General features: G+C 37.0%; 1 protein-coding gene across 3 annotated transcripts in view; it reads left to right on the top strand.

Annotated features, from left to right (window-relative positions):
- Positions 1 to 20,955, top strand: part of LOC111868895 (delta-1-pyrroline-5-carboxylate dehydrogenase, mitochondrial) — a 41,052-nt gene that overhangs the window by 9,590 nt on the left and 10,507 nt on the right. For all 3 annotated transcript variants that reach the window (XM_023859970.2, XM_023859972.2, XM_023859973.2), the window contains 6 exons: positions 350 to 397; positions 11,793 to 12,007; positions 14,082 to 14,253; positions 15,365 to 15,552; positions 17,488 to 17,710; positions 20,683 to 20,861. In XM_023859970.2, coding sequence (XP_023715738.1) covers positions 350 to 397; positions 11,793 to 12,007; positions 14,082 to 14,253; positions 15,365 to 15,552; positions 17,488 to 17,710; positions 20,683 to 20,861 — 1,025 coding nt within the window. The remainder of the gene's footprint in view (positions 1 to 349; positions 398 to 11,792; positions 12,008 to 14,081; positions 14,254 to 15,364; positions 15,553 to 17,487; positions 17,711 to 20,682; positions 20,862 to 20,955) is intronic.

Below are 20,955 nucleotides of genomic sequence, written 5' to 3'. Positions count from 1 at the left end.
CCATTTTTTCTAAACTTCACAACACCCTACATCTTATTATGTTGAACTTTTTTGTGTTATTAATGAAAATATCTGCATTTTGGTGGAATCTTTTACATTACTAAAGTTCAGAGTTAGGTGAGTTTAAAGGTATGTGAAAATAAAATAGTGGGTGATTGTTAAATGTACATGGAACTTAATAGAGAATGAAGGGTTCTCTTAAGATACCTGCCACTAGGCAAAAAATTTTAGAGCATCGAGTTCATATGGAATGTAAAAATAAAATTTGGTTTGGAATGGGAAATTGAAAAGAAAGGTTTGGTTGAATTTTGCATATTCATTTGATGATATTTCTGTTTTATGTTTCCAGCCTCACAGTCATCAGAAGAAAATAGCTAAATTCTACTATGCTACATCGGTGAGTACCGTTATGTAAACATTTGCTTTTGAACATACAGAGCTTCAAATTAAATAACAGTGAAAGGTGCTTTGTTAGATAAGGTATAACTTTAGAAGTTTTCTGTAAATCTGTAAAGATGTTTAACCAGTAGCAACATTTATGTGATCTTGGTGATTACTCTCTTGAAAGAAATCAACAATGTCCAGGCATATGTTTATAAAATGTGTGTAATTGGGATATTTAGTTTACTTTTCCAGCCATACTTCTGACTTCCCGTTCATTTATTCATATGAAAGTTTATATTTTGTGTTACCAATAGCAACTTATTATGTTGACTTTGCAACAAGCAGATGCTTGGAACACTTCATAATACAAAAATTTCCACTTCAGAATATCCTGATCATTTGACAATTATTTGAAAGTTCACAACACTGCATTTATGTAGTTGTGTTTATATGTGGTATGTATGAGGAATACGAGAAGGACGTGTAAAATGAAGATTATTGTTTTTCTTAAGGTTACTTTTGTCCGGAATGTGATGCTATGTAGCCCTTCAGAAAAGACTGACATTTCAAAGTAACCTGCTCCCTTCATCTCCAGATTGCATGGCATCACATCCTGTAAGACAGTACAAGAGAGCATAGGTTGCCTTATGAACTTCTGTTTCAAATGAAATGAGATAAATGGAATCTTATTGAAATAGGAAGGATAAGGTGCTGGATTCTCAGTCCAGAGGACTTTAATTTAAGACGAGCTGTTTCCATTGCAGATTTTTCTGCATGACTTAACCATCTGCTATCCATCACAAAGCCTGAATTTGAGAAATATAAGATGCTCCCAGGCAGACATAGACCAGAATTGACAAAAACATGTATGGCATGTAGCGCACATGGAAGAAACAAAAACGAATTCAGAAATTTTGTGGGAAAATAATATAAAGTGGTCACTTGCTAGACCTGATTGTAAATTGGAGGATAATATGTAATTATGTTGTGTGGGAGGTAAATTTGACTGAACTAGATCAAAGTAATAGCCAGTTTTGAGTCTTGTGATGCTGAACCTTTGGGTTTCATAACAAGGAATTTGTTGAGGACCTAAAACCCATCAGCTGGTAAAGGGACACTGTGTTTCAGGAAGTGGTATAGTTTGGCGGCATGATTTCATTTGGTTACAATTTCTTAAAGGTTGGGAAAGTATATTATTATTTCTTCCTTATTCCATTACATCTGTAGTAGGCTATAGCCTTAGATACAGAATTGTGTCAATTTATCTTGCTAATTCTATCAAGCAATTGTCAAAAAGACTTATAACATATGACAGTGTTTGTTTACATCATAATACAATTACTCTCTGGTACAATACACTCAAAATTATCATTTAAAATAGAAATTTAAGATAAAAGTTTCCGTCAAAAGTAACGGATATTTTGGTCATATGGCTTTAACATATACAACAAATCCAACATATAAAAACATTCAGTTATAAGTATGGTTATCGTACATTCATGATACAGTATAGTTAGCCATGTTTTAACTTAAGAAATGACTGCACATGAATTTAAGGGTGCACTCTGTGAATTTCCAGTGTTATGCTTACAATATCAGATTCCAAATGTGTTTTGCCTAAGAACTTGATAAGAGTGCAAGTTATTTCTTTAGTTAATCTGTGTAGTTTATACCTGTATGTTTCATATGCACTGTTCTAATTTTTGGGATAGGGAGCAATAGATTCTTTATATTTTGACCCCATTATCTTTGGGGATTTTGACTTTATTGCAGTTGCATTATGAACTGAGGTTGATGCTGCCAGCACTGTATGCAGAATTCACACTTTTTTGCATGTATAGCTTTGTATCCAAAATATGATCTATAGCTCAACAGAAATTTATTTAAGTCCCAATTTACTGCGGAGTCTGTCAGTGAGAGAATTGAATATATTTGCCCTGAAGGATATCAATTTGCAATATTGTGGGACTAAAATATGGCAGTTTCATCCAGGCACCACTTACTTTATTCCATTTCTCTTACTATGGTAAACAGACAAGTTTTATAGCTCAGATTATGCATGAACACAAGTGTATTCCTTAAGAATACGATCATCGGGATTGTAACGCCATGTAGTGAGGCAGAATTCTACTGAACTACATGGCGTTAAACCAACAAGATTACCCTATGTATAGTCACTGGCAAGAGAACTTCAAATTCGACAAGCATGTTATGGTTTACATTGTTACATTATGTAATGAGCAGTTTTCTGTGTAACCTTTTAATTGCAGTTTTAATTTGCTCATATAAAATGCATTTGGACAGAGCTTGTTGAACATCCAGGAGAGTAGAACATGTACTTTCAGTGTGTACAAGAAACCACCAGTGGATGGTGAGCATATAGAAATGGATTTCTTGAAGATGCGAAAACTGTTAGGCTTTTGTTATAGGCAGTGTAGGTCTGTATACAGTACGAGGGGCATTCAGGTTCTAAGGTCTCCAATTTATTTTCTCAGGACTGGGAGCAGATAGACACATGTGGTCTAGTTTAAAATACGCGTGCACGCTTTGTGAATGCATGACAGAGATGGCAGCACTGTATGGCACACAGAACTCTAGTGGTGGCGGCGAGAGTGAGGAGTGTTTTTGATACCTAAAATTGTGATGTTTTCGTTACAAGAACAGCGAGTAATCATTCGTTTTCTCCACTTGCGTGGTGTGACACCCATTGAAATTCATCTCCAGTTGAGTGAGACACTTGGTGATGGTGTCATGAATGTGAAAAATGTGCGTTCATGGGTGCAACAGCTCAAAGAAGGCCGAACATCATGTGGCAACGAACCAAAACAATCTCGGCATCGCATCAGCCGGTCTGACAGCATGGTCGAGCAAGTTGAGAAAATTGTTTTGGAGGATCACCGATTGAGTGTGGAAAACATTGCCTCCAAAGTTGGCATTTCTGTGGAATCTGTGCACACAATCCTGCATGAAGACCTGTGAATGCGGAAAATGTCCTCCAGGTTGGTGCCAAGCATGCTGGTGGATGACCACAAGGCTGCGCGCATGACAGTTTGCCAGGCGATGTTGACACGTGATGAAGGCATGAATGGGACTTTCTTTTCATCAATTGTGACAATGAATGAGACATGGAAGCCGTTTCTCAATCCTGAAACATAGCGCCAGTCAGCTCAATGGAAGCGCACAGACTCACTGCCATCAAAAAAAATTTTGGGTAAGCACCAGTGCTGAAAAAATGATGGTGGCCATGTTTTGGGACAGTGATGGCGTAATCCTTACGCATTGCATTCCAAAGGTAACTACGGTGACAGGTGCATCCTACCAAGATGTTTTGAAGAACAAGCTCCTTCCAGCACTGCGAGAAAAACGGCCGGAAAAGGCTGCATGTGTGCTCTTTCACCAGGACAATGCACCAGCGCATTGGACGTATGCAACGCAGCAGTTTCTTCGTGAAAACAACCTTGAAGTGGTTTCTTATGCTCCCTACTCACCTGACCTGGCTCATAGCGATTTTTGGCTTTTCCCAACGATGAAAGACACTCTCCGTGGTCGAACATTCACCAGTGCATCAGTGATTTTCCAGTGGTCAAAACAGACTCCTACAAAAGCGTTCGCAGTGGCCATGGAATCATGGCGTCCACGTTTTGAAAAATGTGTATGGCTGCAGGGAGATTACATTGAAAAGTGACAGAAGTTTAAAATTTTTTGTTTGATTATTGTGTGAGAAAAAAATCGGAGACCTTAGAACTTGAACACACAACGTATTACAGATTTGTACCAGGGCCAAGATATCAGTTTTACAGACAAGTTTTCTAATATTCTTATCTCATGGAAAGAAGCATAATATACGAGTATAAGCATAGAAGTGGGTTACGCACTTTCATGACTTTAAGAAAGAAGTTCTATCTACATCTGTTTTCAGATTTTATGATGAGGGAGAATTTCTCACTGCAAAGAAACTTTCTTATAAATTTTGATACAGAATGTATTATAGTGGTTTTAAATCATCAGTATACAAAATTTTGAAAAGCACTGGGTTCAGGTAGGGGAAAACCATTGGTTAACGTAATATTGTGGCTGCTCAAACTGTTCCTAGGATAGTTCACAACCTCAGAATTTCAGGATATGAGCATCCTATACTCTATTTAGACAGTAGGTTCCTGACTTTTTTTTTTGCAAGTGTCCCAATTTTGGTTTTCACCCCCTTCCCCATTTTTGATTCAAATAAATTTATTTGTATGTTTTATAATATTTTTATGATATAAATTTGTAGTATGTTTTTACTATATTATTGTTCACAATCATATTATTTCTATAAAACACATGAGCCATCACACTTTTTTAACAAATTAATAAGTATCATGGTCCATTGGGTGCAACAATTTAATATTTAGTAAGGCCTTTATATGTTTTGGCTACTGTTGGCCATTATTATAAGGCAAACCAGCACTATAAAGGCAACACTTTACATGTATGATAAGCACATGTACCATTATAAATCAGGATATATTAAAATACTAATGCTATTAAAACAAAGTTCCAAATCTCAGTTCTCAATTGCAAGGTGTTTATGTAAATTCAAAATCACGTAGTTTAGTGTAGTAAAACAAATGAATAGAAGAGCTAATTACAATATGACATGAGCCTATTTTTAAAGAAAACTGTTTACAAGCTTGTAAAAAAAAAAGTAAAGCTATGGCTGTACCACGCCATGAAGGCCCATAGGGTTGTGAGACATTGAGGGTCCCACACTATCTAGACAATTGGCTCAAAGATGGCGATAAGGTTGTCAGCCTTACGCGCCGGCTGCACTTTACTCCCCAGGAAAATTATTTAATTAATTCCTGGTACCCATTCTGTTAGAGGCTGAGTAAACCCCAGGGCCTAGTGCGGCTGGAAGGATTAGGTCAACTGAAAAAAAATCCAATGACCTTATTGGGACTTGAACCCGCGACCTTCCGGCCCCTCAGCCAACTACTGGAAATAATATATACCAGTCTGCTTCTGGCTCACAGGCCATATAGATTGTACATGCCAATGCTGTGATGTCTGAAATTACAGTAGTTTATAGAGANTTTATACTCTAGTTTTATATATATATGTGTGTGTGTGTGTGTTTGTCAGCCGTTAGAGGATATGATTTTTCTTATCAGTTTGGGCAAGAGGACAGATTCAAATTTCAAATGCTGTTTTATTTTGTTTACATATAGCATATCGTTTAGTTTAAAATCACCACTACCGTACATATCTCATAAAGAGATGAGATGTAATATTGAAATCTTGCAAATCAGCTGTACTGGGGATACAATTTCAGGTACATCATGTAACAAGAAATGTTCGTTTTATATATATGCATAATACGGTCTTGTAGATGCAACACTTCATAGATTGTTAGTTAAAACACTGCATGGGCCATGTTTATGACAGGTTTTGCCCATATGGGGCTATATATGATATACATGATGATTCATAGGAATTGCTACATGGTATTCTAATACTTCATGGCATGCAGGTTGTGTAAGTCTAAAAGTTTATTAAAAAAAAACAAGTTTGATTTTTGTTAAAATAATTTAAAGTGATATATTGTATGTTTTTCTATATTTTGTCTTATGTTCTTTTTTAATGTTGCTGGCAGCAGTGTGTGTGTTTCAAGGATGTCTTCAGTTTCATATGCTGTGGTGGCAGGTGTGTGTGGTAGTAATAAATACATCATGGCACACACTAGTTCTAGTCCGCAAGTGAACTATGCTGACTGAGAAACCAACACTTGTCAGTGAAGTTAGTGCCAGCTTTGGCGGATGGAGGGTGTCGCGTGGTCAGCACAGTGAATCCCCAGGACTTCATGGCACACAAGACATGGAAATTTTGTTTGTTTTTAAAAATCTTTTAGACTTACACATCTTGCATGCCATGAACTATTAGAATATGGTGTGGCAATTTATATGAACCAATATCATCATTGCATATATCCATGTGGCCGAAAGTTGTTGTCAACGTGGACTAAGTGGTATTTTAACCAACAGTCCATGAAGTGTTGCATTTACAACACACTATTACACATTTATGTCAAGTGCTCAACTAATGCAAGAGGATGCTCAAATCCAATAGAAGATCATACAATACTTGCAATGAAATATAAAATTGTACATCAGTTGCCAAACATTATTATATAAATATAAACATAGATTGAACAGTTTGAATAAAACCACATATTTAGAATGCTGGCATTTAAAAAATGATAGGGAATTTAAAGGCAGAGATGGCCACATTAAGATTAATAGTTGCAGAGGTAAGCAACAATAAATTTGTTACAAAATTCATACACATTTACTTAGCTGAACAGTTATAATTGTATACTTCTATTTTAACTTACAGTGGAACTACATAGCTGGTCTTATCAGCATGTCAGATAACGTATTTCATAAACAATACGTGAAGAAGTTGAAATGTGGCATTTACCATTATTCACTTCTGAACCCAAGGAGATATTTGAAGGGGCTCTGAAAATTAGAGATAACTGTATCTCTCTAATGATGTACCAGCTTTCTGTCTTAGTTTAGCCATTGGTAAGTAGGTTCAATTTAAAGTCATACCTTTAAAAGTAACACTTTTAATGTATTCCTTCATAACACTAGGGGGCACGTCAAAAACTGATGTAAATCATTTGTTCTGAAAATTGAACTGGTTTAAATAGCTCTTGTTGAGAGGGTCCAAGAATTGATTACCTGACTGGCTGTCCTCACTGAGGCTTTACATGGTTTTCTTTAGTCATTCAAAAATCTTACCTATAGTAACTGACTTCTGTGATGTATTGTCTAGATCTGTCTACAATAAGAGTGATTGTAGATTTCATATGTGTGCTTCCATGAGGCTCCTTAGGTTAGTTATTGACGGTCTTATTAGATAAACTTGTGACATTGTAATAAATTGTTACATAAAATAAATTATTTTCCCAACACAGCTAGCCAGCTATTTGTAGGCCTCAAATTAATTCATTTTCATCTCTTGGGATATATACTAAAAGTTGTTAGGTGAATTTAGTTTGGTATTTACCTGTAGTTATAATCTCTAATTTGTATGATGCCAAAATTGAACTTCTGTCAAGTTTGTTGTGGTATCAAAAGATTTTACCGTTGCCTAAATTATTTTTCCACTCACAAGGATGAGTCTGGTTATATTACAGGAGCCATCATTAAATTAGGTTCTTCAGGGTTATGGCAAATTTGTGCAGTGTCTGCATGTTCACAGCGGATCCTGGGCCATTTCGGTAGAGTTGAGCATTTTGTGGGAATTCTCAATCCAACCTGCCGTAACATTTTCATTTTTAATAGGATCATTTAGATGTTTTGACCACTTCATTCTTCTGGGCTTTGTTAATGTAATCAAACCTTTTGTAATATATTTGCTTTAGCTTATTATTTTAATAAATAAAACATATTTCTCTGCATTTTGAATTATTACTCACTGTATTCAGTCTGCACAGTAGAGCTGGTAGTGCTGCACTGTGAGTGTGTAAACAGATTGGGGGGGAGGGTGCTCATTTCTTGGTATTCAAGCATGATAATTTTATAATTGCTACTGTAGGAACAGTGTCATGAAGAATGTTAACTGTCTGGTTTCTCATTTCTCCTCACGGGAGAATCTAGTTGATTGGTTAAAATAACACGAGGGATAAATGTCCAGCAGTAATATTATATTTCAGAATGGAACTGAGCAGTAGCTTTCTGGGCTTGTATTTAGGAGGTACCCAGTTAGAATTTTTGTGGGTTACAGCATATCCATACAGAGGTTTGTTATGATTTCCATGATGTGTCTTCAGCTGAGTACTGGGTTAGTGCCTTAAAAGTGGCCTCCGTAGTCTAGAGGTAACGTTCCCACCTCATGACTCGTGGTATGCGGGTTCAAACCTGGTGGAGGTCGTGGAATTTTTAAGGGCGAAAAAATTCAGGGAACAAGTCCTCCAGGAGGGACTTTAAGCCATGGGTTCGGTGTCAAAGCTTTACAGCACGTAAAAGAACCTCATATCTCCAAAGGAGGTCACTAAGCTAAATTCAAGGACATTTCCCGCCCAACAGTAGTCTCTAACGCCTCTGATAGATAGGGGAAGCATTATAGATACCGACAAGCCAGTAGAGGCCGAACTCGCTGGCTCGGGCGGGACTGATGATACACACCAATATCAGTAGGGTATAGAGACTGATAGAATATCATAGAGGGAAGCACAATGGACCAATACTGGTCGTCTCAGTGCATGGGGAAACCCACCCTCTCCAATAACTAACTAACTAGTGCCTTAAAATAGACTGCCTCAAATCCAAATTTCATTCATGATCATCTTGCCATCATGATTGATGCTTCCAACCTCTCTGTTTTAAGTACGTTATTAAATGGTCTAGGAATTCATAATTTTACATACAAAAATGGCTGTAATATTTGATAGTAAATAATGATAAGCTATTAAGATGTTCTGATGAAATTGATTTCATTGGAATTAAATACATAACACTGAAACTTTGAAACTATTTAAAGGAAGATATTATGTACCTGCTAATAAATCTGGGGCCTTGTGAACTCTGATATTGAGATCAAATAAAGTTTTACTAGTTATCAGTTCTTATGTTCTTGAAATGTTTATTATTTGTATCAGTTGTGTATTCATATCATTTTGTGTAAGTAATTTCACTGCACTTTATATTTGGGTGGGTGCCAGAACTTCATAAATCGTAATTCAGAGTACTTCCTGAGAAGTTGCTAGATATTCAGTTGTTCAGCAAATTCCGTGTTGTTATGGAACTTGAAGGTTCATCAGTGTCTCTACAAACCCCTGTCACACATTTTTGTGAATTGCCACAACCCATTTTCCTAAGTTTTGTTTTAATATTATCCTGCCAGTTTCATCTCATTCTCTTAGGCCCTGGAATGTGATATAAGTTTCAAATACTGATAATTTCTAATACCCGTTTTATCAGTTTGTAGTTTTATACACAGTCTTATTCAGGTGGGTGGTGTAGTAGAATATGACCAACAAGTTATGGCCTTCACGTCTGGAGTGCTAGTGTGCCTTTAGCATAGTCAAGGCCTGAATGGAAGTATAACTGCTCTCTGTAAGCCACGGCTGCTATTGTTGCTTTTGTTGGCAGTGTTATTTGCTGTGTGTTTTTTTATCCTTAATATTTGTGGATACTTGTATATTATCCAAACCAAATGTTTTAAGACTAAGCTTAAGCTATGGAAAATATGAGGAACTTGAAAAGGCTTTGTGTTTGCTGAAGAAAATGCTGAAAAGTAAAGCCTTGCTTTTTCTCCTAAGGAAGAAACACTTGTTGCAGTGTGAACTAAAGTGCGGTCATTCATACTTTACCACGCACTTGTGTGAAGTTTTGTTATTCTGACACTAGAGGTTTCTGAATTACAGCTGTAAGAATGGCACACTGCAATGAGATTTTGTCAATGCAAAATAAAACCTATCTTCAGTGATTTAATTTAAACATTACATCAGTTGGCATTCCTAAGCCACAATCTCCATGCCATGATCACCATCACCATTACAGCAAACACCACCATAATATGACTGTTATAACCATCGTCACTTTCGCCACAACCATCATCATCAATATGACTGTCATCACAACAATCACCACCTCAGTTACTTCTTACCAGGCATTTGAGTGATGAATATAGGGCTCTGTCCACAAGATGTTGAGTTCTATTATGATGGACTCGTGAAACTACTGTCTTGGTGCAAGTGTGGACTGTAAATGTCATTGTGATGAGGAAGCTATGGATTTCAAAGAGTGCAAGAAAAGTGATTAATTCCTTTGAATTCAAATGAAGGCGCTGTGAAGATTGCCAGAAATTAATAGGCATGATAGAAGAATGATACATGTATCCCTTCGTAGAACTATTGCCAGATGTAAGAAGGAAGGCAATTTATATTGATGAGACACAGTCCAGACTTTGCACACTGTGTCCGTAAAGTGTAGACTAGTGCAGTGAGGACCATAAGACCCATGAAGGCCACATGACATGTTGAGAGTGGAGCCGTGACACTATTAAACAATACAAGGATCAGCATGAACATTATCCAGTAGACAGGATTCTACCATACAGATCTCAGTTAAAAATAAAGGACTGCACTAATAAATAAGTAATAAATATAGTTATCCTGTAACAGGCTGTGAAGGCCCATAGCGTTGCGAGATGTTGAGGCTCCAATATTTTCTAGACAGTCAGCTCATAGGTGGTGGTGAGGTTGTCAGCCCTATGCGCCAGCCGCCCTTTACCTCTGGAAGAATCCTGGTACTCATTTCTATTAGAGACTGAGTTTACCCCAGGGCCATATGCGGCTGGAAGGATTAGGTCAATTGAAAAATCCAGTGACCTCATCAGGAATCGAACCCATGGCCTTCTGGGACTTCATAACTCAAACATCAATTTTGATGGCAGTATGTCTTGTAACAGAGACAGTCAGATGGATAAAATATCCCAGATGACATGGGAAAAGTTTCCTGTCATGTGAAAGTGAAGGAGGATGCACATTTTACAAGTGATTGCATTCTTGATGATATACGTGTAAATGAATGACTCATGGTAAATCCTTATTTAATCGAGAGTGAAATTAGTATGTGTGAACCACTTAATGATTTAGGATGTCCTCCAGTGAAGAAATATATTGAATTTTTATAAATGAAATAATAATTTGCATTCTTTTTAATTATGATTATTATGATCTGTTATTTGCAGTTGTACACACTGTTTGATTTTGTTGTTCATCTTTTTGTGTAAATAGAGTATGATGTAAGTGAATGAATTGTGAAATCTTCAGTAATACCATGCTGTATGCTACTTTTGTTCAGGCACAAATACTGTCACGTAGTTGTGGCGTTACATTTTATTTAATATTTGAACTTTGAATCAAATATGTTGAGGGAGCCACAATGGCTACAATTGGGTGGGTTACATTTTTAATATAAATTACTAGAGTTTTCAGTAGAGAGATACCGACTCCCATTTCTATTGCATATGGACCATAACTTGTTTGTTTTGCTTTAAGACAAGTAAATTTAACAGTGAATTATGCTAGATGATTTGTGACTCAATATGTTGACTTTGGGAGCTTGTACTTGAGGTCGTTCCCAGTCAGAATTGTTATATAAACATAGGACAGATTCTCAATGGTTACAGAGCAGTGGGTGTTCGAAATTCGAGGACATTTTGGATGTAAGTCACAGTAATCTCATGTTTGCAGAAATGCATGATGTCATGTGCATGGGCAGTCTTGAACAGAACCCTCATATTTTCACAATTACAGTTGCACATAATTGTATAATTGTATTGTTAATTTTCCAGTATTTAAAAAAAATCTCATTAGTTACTGTATAGCTTTTTATTGGTGTGCTTGTTTACTGTAGGATATTGTGCAAAGAGCAATAGAAGTGGCCACTGCAGCCCAGGCAACATGGGATCGGGTTCCTCTGGAGCAAAGGCTGCAGATTTGGCATCGGGCTGCTGATCTGATGGCAAACAAGTACCGAATGAAACTGAATGCGACAACTATGCTGGGCCAAGCAAAGACAGCAATTCAGGCAGAAATTGATTCAGCAGCTGAACTAATAGATTTCTTCAGGTAACTCATCTCTGTATGTTGATAAGCAAAGAAAGATGTAATAACTCTGTGGTCTTAGTCTGCAAGTGAACTATACCGACCAAGCGACGGCCGTTTGTTGGCGAAGTTAGCGCCAACTTTAGCAGATAGAGAGAGGGTGTTGCGTGGTCAGTGCAACAAATCCCCACGGCCGTTAATTTCGGTTTTCTAGACTGGAGCTGCTATTTCCTTGAAGTAGCTGCTCAATTATCCTCACAAGGCTAAGTGGACCCCATTTCAGACCCACTTCTCAGAAAATCTGGTAGCGCTGGGAATCGAACCCAGACCTCTGGATCTGTAGCCAGGAACTCTGACCGCTAGACCACAGAGGCGGTCAGAAAGATGTAATAACATTTAATAAATAATAAATTTCTACAGAATTATTACCTGTACATGGTAGGATTTCAGCCAGGTCCAAAGAAGTTTGTCTTCCATACTTTAGAACTCCATAAACTCCTTTTATTGGACTTTCTTGGATGGGTAAGTAAGGTCTAGTAGGACTGGGCACAGATGCAACTCCCAGTATGACGAAGCATTAATGGACTACCAACAGGTTTGAGAAATGTTTTAAAGTATGTAGTTCCTGTGCACTGTATTGCACGTAAGCTACAACTGTGCATTGAGATCTGTACAAAATGTTCCTTATCTTTCACAAGTGGATGACTTTGTGATTGCAGTTTACAAGTTTTATAGTTCTTACAGATGACTGGGTGAAGTAAGGAATACTTATATATTGTGTCTGCCAAGATTGTAAAAGTAGATCATGTTCATCATGTTCAATGGATGACTAGTTAAGTTGGGACTCTTACAGCATTTGTCACAGACTGAAACTCGTGTTTTTAAATAAAAATCTCATGCAAGTTCACGAAATTCAGTTGAATGAAATCAATGTTTGGGGCTAAAGAACTACAATTTCATTCTTTGTTGAAATTACCCATTATCCCTTAGAGAAGCTGGAAGATGCTGTAGGACCATTAGAGGAAAACATTCTTTAGAGTATTTCAGTGTTAGGAGAACTTCAAGACATTTAGCTGACTGGAATAACAGAGGCAAAAGCAAAATTTGAGACGGGTAGAAGGATGTTCATTAAATCAAGAATAAAAGTCTTGAAATGAAAGGTTTCTCCTTTTGTATCACCAACTGTGGAGCAGCTGTTGCACCTTCTATATTTGACACTGTATCATGGCTGACTGGTGATGAGATGAGATGGTTTTTGGCTTGGAAATAAAGGCTTTCATTTACCACTTTCTTTCATATCTTCACTTGAGGGGGTTGTGGCTGATATCCTCATGAGGTAGTATGAGGCCAAGGCAGTGTGCCAGAGAATAAAGCTTGAGGGTTTACTGATATCTGTTTTGTCTCAAGGAAAGGGATTCATATTCCACAGCAAGATAGTATCAGTAATTGCTGTCCTTGCAACTTCTACAGCATCTTGTGAAAGATGATTTAATAAGATGTAACGAATAAGCTTCAGTCGCTGTTGCATAATGGTAGTTTAGCAGACTACTAGTGATAAAAGTAAGTGATCCACCACCAATTTCAACCATAGTGTGCAGTTGACTGCGAGTACTTAGGAAATTGGATTGTATGAGAAGAATTACTGAACTTTGTATTGGGAAGTAGGTTCTTGAAAAATTGTTCAACTCCTGTTTATTATGTTCACAAAAGCCTGTGATATACCTTATATTGATCCAGCTGAATCCAGTTAATATCCTGGGAACCTGTCATGGTATTATGCACTTTTTCTGCATAGATCTCTCTCAACTGGCCCCTTCCCTTCAGGTTTTGCAGCTATCATTTTGTCAGCATCTTTTTTTCCCCCCTGTGTAAGTTGCTATAATTGTAGTTCATAAAATTTGCTGTATTGAAACTGAGGTTAGCTGTTATTATCCTTTTGTGAGTTTGATCTATAACAAAATAGAAATTATTTAAAGTTGAAAGTTGGCCATATGCTTTCTAATGCAGTTTTCTGTGTATAAGTATCTTAAGTTCAAATACAGTTACAACATTATGATCACAGTAATGATCTTTATGAGTGATGATATCTGTGCTACAGGTTTAATGCATATTCTGCAAAGGAGATAACTAAATACCAACCAATTAGTGAGGAACCGTCAGTAACATTGAACTCCATGAGATACCGAGGGATTGGTGGTTTCATTGCTGCAGTGTCACCATTTAATTTCACAGCTATTGGTGGCAACTTAGCCTACACACCAGCTCTTATGGTATGTTTATTGCAATTAGAAATGGTTTAACTCCTCCCATAGTGCAAAAATTTTTCAAAATTCCTAAGTACTTCTAATTTTTTCAGCCAAAATGATTTATTTTTATGCATTTTTAGGCACATTTGCAACCTTGCATAGTGCATATTAATTTCCTCTGTTTGGCTAGCTGGCTGTCTGTGTGCCAGCAAGTATGAAACAACTTGAAAACTTCTGAATGGATTTACATGGAATTTCATAGTGGAGAATTTCACAAAAAAAAATTGTGCCATTTCAGTTTTCATTTAGATCTGACAATTTTATGCCCATTGTACATGAAGATCCCACATTTATGTGGGTATCTCAGGTGTAACTCATTAACTGTTTATCAGGGAGAAAAAGTGTTTCAAGCAAAAGTTGTAGGAAAAAAAATGAAGCACGTATTTTATATCTAGTATACTTTTCTGAGAGTCCTATGATTTTTTAGATTGCTATGTGTACATTTTTTAAATTGCATGTACAGTGATCAGTAGTGGCCTCCTGAACACAATCACAATTGAGAAAAAATATAAGAAGGTTTCATAGAAATTATTTTTCCATAGAACTCAGATTTATTGTATTTGTTAATGTGATGATCCACTGAAGCATGATTTGAAACATATATTAAACAATTTATGTATATTTAATTTTCTTTTAATATATTTAGTAATGTGGAGCTTGGTTAGCTCATTCAGTATAGCAACAGGCTACAGGTTGGATATCTGGTGTTCAATTCCCAGCAGAGACTAGACATTTTTCTCTACTCCACTGCATCTAGACTGGCCCTGGAGTCCACCCAGCCTCCTACCCAATGGGTACAAGGGACTGTTTCCCTTAGGAGTAAAGCAGCCAGGCCATGAAGCTGACCACTCACCTCCATCTAATGCCATTATCAAGAATGCTGAGCTTTGCCTTCACTCTGCCATATCTCTTCATGGTGTGGTCTTAGGCAGATTAAGTACAGGAACACTTTTACCTTTATGTGTAATAACAGTGAACTGTAGAATGTAATTTAGTTAATGTGCTGGAAAACTTGATACTAACCCTTTCAAAAGTGAATATTGAAGTTAATAATGAAATGCATTCCATGTTATAGGGCAATGGCGTATTATGGAAACCCTCAGATTCAGCATTACTTTCCAATTATACTGTCTTTAAGATTGTTCGTGAAGCAGGATTGCCACCAGGTGTGGTAAACTTTGTGCCTGCAGATGGCCCCATTTTTGGAGATTCTGTTACCTCTTCCCCGCATCTTGGTGGAATTAATTTCACAGGATCTGTGGCGTAAGTTTGCCGTGTCTTTTGTTCTTACAGATTTTATTGAATAGCACATGGTAGTTTCACTTAATCATACTTGAAGAAAATTCATTTCATTGAGGAAGTTCTGTCCATTTTCATTCATTTGATCCTACCTTTATTCACTTGCTATCATCCATATAATGATCATTATAGCATTTTAATAACTGGCATAGCTTAGTTAAATAAATATAAATATTGGCATGCAAGGTAATTAACATTCTTTCAGATTACAGACTTTCCAGATTTTGTAGACCAAGTTCCTTTTTATCACTTTTACTATATTGAAATCATATTCCTCACAGCATTGTTTATCTCTTTTCTGGTAACATGTTTCAGGAAATATAAGGAAAAGAACGCTGAATTTTGAAATATAAGTAGTCATTTCTAAAATCCATATCCATAGTGTCATGTGAAAATGACTATGACATGGAGTCTTTTAGGAAACAGACTTATTTGGCACTGTCTTACTTTATCTTTAAGTGTTTACAAATATTTGCAGGTGTTTATATCCAGCTGTTCCACTCCTCTTACTTGCATTTTGTCATCCTTATAGTCTGCTTCAAGCATCCTGTTCTTAATTCATTATTGCATCTTAGTCAGGCTTGAATGGTGATTCATCTGGCATACTTCTTTATGTAGCTGCGTAGCGGACAGCCTAGGTGGTGCCATTCTGGACAGTACCTCAGCTGTTGATACTGCACCTCTTAAGATTCCCATGCTTGTGGATTTACTGTCTCCTGTCTCAGTATGTTATAACAAGCCTGGGGAAGTCTCAAGGTTTTCACAGCTTTGAAGGCCCATATTAAAGTCTTCTGGGTTTAACACCATGTTGTAGTCTTGTATGTGAGCACCAACATTTGGGCAAGACATACTGAATCCAGAAAGGTGCCCGAGTTAGGATCATTGCTAGTCAGGGTGACCATCACAGGAGAATTGAGAGACATACAAATCTGCCAATCACTGTAGATTTTCTGCCTGAATGTAACTTTGAGGAACTCCAGTTCCTTGTGTGGTCATGTCTGCATTGGCCATTCAGTTGACACAAGGGTGAAGGAATATCATGTGCATATCCATCTAGATCATTCAGATGGTTTGGTCATGGCAGGGCACAGCATCACATTGGGACACCGCATCCAGCTCCAAAACACCATGATTATCTCCACCAAATCCAGATTCATGGACTGTGTTTTCAGGGAGGCAGTTGAGATTAAGGTTCATCCCAGCAGCATGAATAGGAAGGTTGGCTTCTGTCTGAGCAAGTCATGGAAACCTCTGATCTTCCAAAAATTGTAGGGAACCCCCTTCATATCATTCTTGTGAAGGGTTCTGAACCAGACCATTTGGCATGGGCATACTGCCCTTATCTTTACACAGTTTCTGCACTTTTGAGGTTGACCTCCTGCTGAGTATTCCTTGCTGCTCTTATACGGCAACTTTTTCCCTCTTCCTTTTCCCAGTCTTCCTTCTGCTGCCTCTTGTTCCTTCTTATCCCTGTGCCATTTGTGTACTACTGTTACTTCTACTATACTTCTGCTGCAGCTACTACCACCACCACTACTGCTACTAGCAGTAGTAGTAATACCAGTAGTAGCAGCTGCAATAGTAGTAACAATAAGATGATGATAATAGCAACAGTAATGATAACAAGAGCCAGGATAGTTCAGCAGGCTACCGCTCAGACATCTGATGATTGTGCTTAATTAGGCACAGAGATAACTTTACCTTTATCTTTACAGTAACAATGTGTAACATTTACAGGTTTGAGCCATACATAATCTTTATTTGTGAGATTCACTTCTGTGACCATCCACACAGGACCCAGCATGCTGACCCATTCACAGTACACAAATATTGCATTAATAGCACAACATTTATAGGACTATGCATAGCTGCTTGTTAATAACATGGTTATGTTTGTAGAACATTTAATCGGCTTTGGAAACAAGTTGGACAAAACATAAACTCCTACCGTAGCTATCCAAGACTTATTGGAGAATGTGGTGGTAAGAACTACCATTTTGTCCATCCATCAGCAGATGTCACCAGTGTTGTTATGGGTACCATTAGATCAGCATTTGAATTCTGTGGTCAGAAATGTTCAGCCTGCTCTCGAATGTATGTGCCACAGTCGTTATGGCCGAAGGTAGGTAGTTCTGTATATTGAGCAAACTGAAACAAAATAATTTTTCATTAGGCAGTATGTCTTTTGCAATAAAATATAAACATTAGTGTAGAAATACATCTAAATTGCTGTTTTATTTTCTATACCTACAGTTCATTAATTCTTCCCTGTTATAGATGCAGTTGTCTGCTTAAGATTAGTAGCAACAACATATCTCGTAATTGTTTGTGAAAGAAGCCATGTGGAGGTTGTGGTAACATAATCATCTTTTTATGTGAATTTTAAAAAAAGGGCCATTTCTCCATATGAGGTGTGTTCAAAAATTCTCAAAATTATGGTGCAGAAGCAGTAGTGCATTGGACATGTTAGGTGTTGTTTGAGTGACCTTGCATCCTGACCACTAGTTTTGCAAGTCATTTTGTTCTAAGTAGATCAGACATTCTGTTTAGTTTTTATAACCAGTTTGGTGGTCTAGTGTGTTGTTGTCTTGTTGCATTCAGTGTGGAGTCAGTAAACGAGCAAGGAATTTATGTTAAATTCTAATTCATAGTAGGGAAAACCACTGCAGAAACGTACAGCATGTTGCCTGAAGCTGATGGTGATGATGCCTCAAGTCAAACGATGACATATGAAAGATTCAGGCGTTTTAAAAATGGAAGTACTGCAACATAATGAGAAGTCTGGCAGACCTTTGACTTCAGGATCCAAACATCTGATTGCCCAAGTGAAAAAAATATCCATGGAAATTGTCACCTGACTATCCAAGAAGTTGCAGAAGAGATTGGAATATCCACTTGTTCGTGCCACACAATTTTAACAAGATTTAGGAATGCATAGAGTCTCAGCAACATATGTGCCAAGACTCTTGACTGAAGATTAGAAACTCCAACAATTTTCCATCTGTGAAAATCTCCCCCCAAGACCAAATGACAAAAATCTTTTGAAAAATGTCATTGCCAGTAATGAGACTTGGGTTTACAGTTATGATGTTGAACCAGACAACAACCCTTACACTGGAAGAGTACTGCTTTGCCTCACCCCAAGAAAGCATGACAGGTGCTTTCACAAGTAAAAGCAGTGCTGCTTGTTTTTTTGATCATCGAAGCATTGTGCATTATGAATTCCTGAAGGTCAGTTAATCAGGAATTTTATCTGGTAGTTCTGAGACATCTGCATGATGTGCTATTAAGATAGTGACCTGGAATTTGGACTGTGGGAAGCTGGCTCCTCCATCACAATAATGCGCCTGTTCACGCAACATTGTCAGACATTTCTTGGGAAGACCTTCAGTTCCTACACTTCCCACCTGTTCACCTGACCTCTCCCATCCTTACTTTTTTCTACTTCCTAAACTCAGAATTACCATCAAAGGATGAAGATTTCAGACAATGAAAGACATAATCACTAATGCGATGAAAGACTTGAAGGTGATACTACAGTCATCCTTTGAACAGTGCCTTCAGAAGTGGGAGAGGTGTATTGCTGCAGAAGGGGATAATATTCAATAAGCTCTAGGTAGAGAAATATATTATTACAGGCAAATTTTGGGAACTTTTTGAACACACATCTGTCTTTATGTGGATGGATGGAAGGGGCCCCAACTATTTGATAATTTTTATGATACTCAGTGTGTAGATCGATACAAAATTGCCTGGTGTTTCATTCACTTTTTTATAAACTGCATACAGCAATATTGGGATGTGTAAGTTATGTTTGCTAAAGTGAACTTTCCAGTCGTGTAACAGATTTTTATTTTGATTATGTTGTAGGATTATTGCCCTATGTGCGTTTTCAAGCATTTTAATTTGTTTTAAGACTGATATTATTCTTGGACAAAATGCATTTTTGGATTCATTTCACTAAGTATTGTGTTTACCAAAGTGTTTACTTTTATAATTGTTCACAGGTAGTGAGTGACTTGTCTTGCCTTTTTGAATAAAAAAGAATGCATACAAAATAAAATAATTTTCTGAGAGAACAGGCATATCAGTAACTGTATGGTATCTTGAAAATTGCATATCCATAGAGTATTGTATAAGTATACAAATATTTTAGTAAATGTAATTGTTAGATTTTCAGTACGGCTATATTTGCATGCAATTTGTCCTGTTCAGAACATATTTTTTAGCCCTGCCTTTGCTTTTGATGTTCATGTTTGACATGACATTCATCAGTTGTGAATCAATATGTCCATAGTCTTTGCTGTCACTTAACCAAACAGGATGGTGATGAATCAGAAATATTCTTTGAAAATAGTTTAATTTTTTCTCTCTCTCTTTATATGTGTGAGTATTGAAATATGACATGGTTGTTCATGTCACTTTTTTTGTGAATAAATGTTCATAAATGATTTATGGAGCTGGAATAACTCAGTCAGTATAGCGATGGGCTGCTCAGTACCCACAGTAGTTGCATACAACTTGGTGACTATGGGAATCATTTAAGTATAATAATTGCACACAGATATGCACTATTAGTATTTACCAACTTACAGTCACTTTGCTGTGTATAGGCCATGCCTTCTCAGTTTAAAGCACATTGCATATACATAGGCAGCAGAAATATATTATGTGTTATTGAAAGATATATTTATAATGGCATGCTACGGCTGTATATGACGGTGTATGATAAAAGCTTGCATAACCACTACTCTTGTCACCTGGTTTAATGGACTACTAATATAGTTTCCTTCATAATCTTAATGTTTTAAAGAAATTGCCACCTGTATGTAGAGTAGCGTAACATGGATTTTATCAGAACTTTGCTTTAAAATTTCAAATTCATAAGTTTCATGCATAATTTTCTGTAACAAAAGTATGTTTTCTTCTGCTTAAATCTAGTGAAGTGCAAAACTAGTAGTAGTGGGTATTTTTGTTATGATAGAATGTTTATTTGATGATTTTAAGTGGTGAAATGTTGTGGTGCAGAAGTGATGTCAAGAACATCAGGCAGCCAATAATGGGATTGTCTGGTATTTTGTAATTTTTTTACAGATCAAGGCAGGTCTTCTATCGGAGCGGTCTAAGCTAAAAGTTGGTGATCCAACAGAATTTGACAGCTTCACCTCTGCTGTCATTGATGGCAAGGCATTTCAACGAATTACATCGTATATTGAACATGCAAATAGCTCAAAAAATTTAACAGTGATTGGAGGTGGCAAGTATGACAGCAGGTGGGTTGCTTATTCAAAACATTAAATTTTTAAGGAAAAGCTCATTTGGTATATGTAACGGTAGTAGTACAGTCCAAAGTAAGGACTTAATGTC

The sequence above is a fragment of the Cryptotermes secundus genome, unplaced genomic scaffold (assembly GCF_002891405.2).
Source record: "Cryptotermes secundus unplaced genomic scaffold, Csec_1.0 scaffold685, whole genome shotgun sequence".
NCBI lineage: Eukaryota > Metazoa > Arthropoda > Insecta > Blattodea > Kalotermitidae > Cryptotermes > Cryptotermes secundus.
The sequence above is the reverse complement of the archived record's forward strand: the minus strand, read 5'-3'. Positions and strand labels throughout refer to the sequence as shown.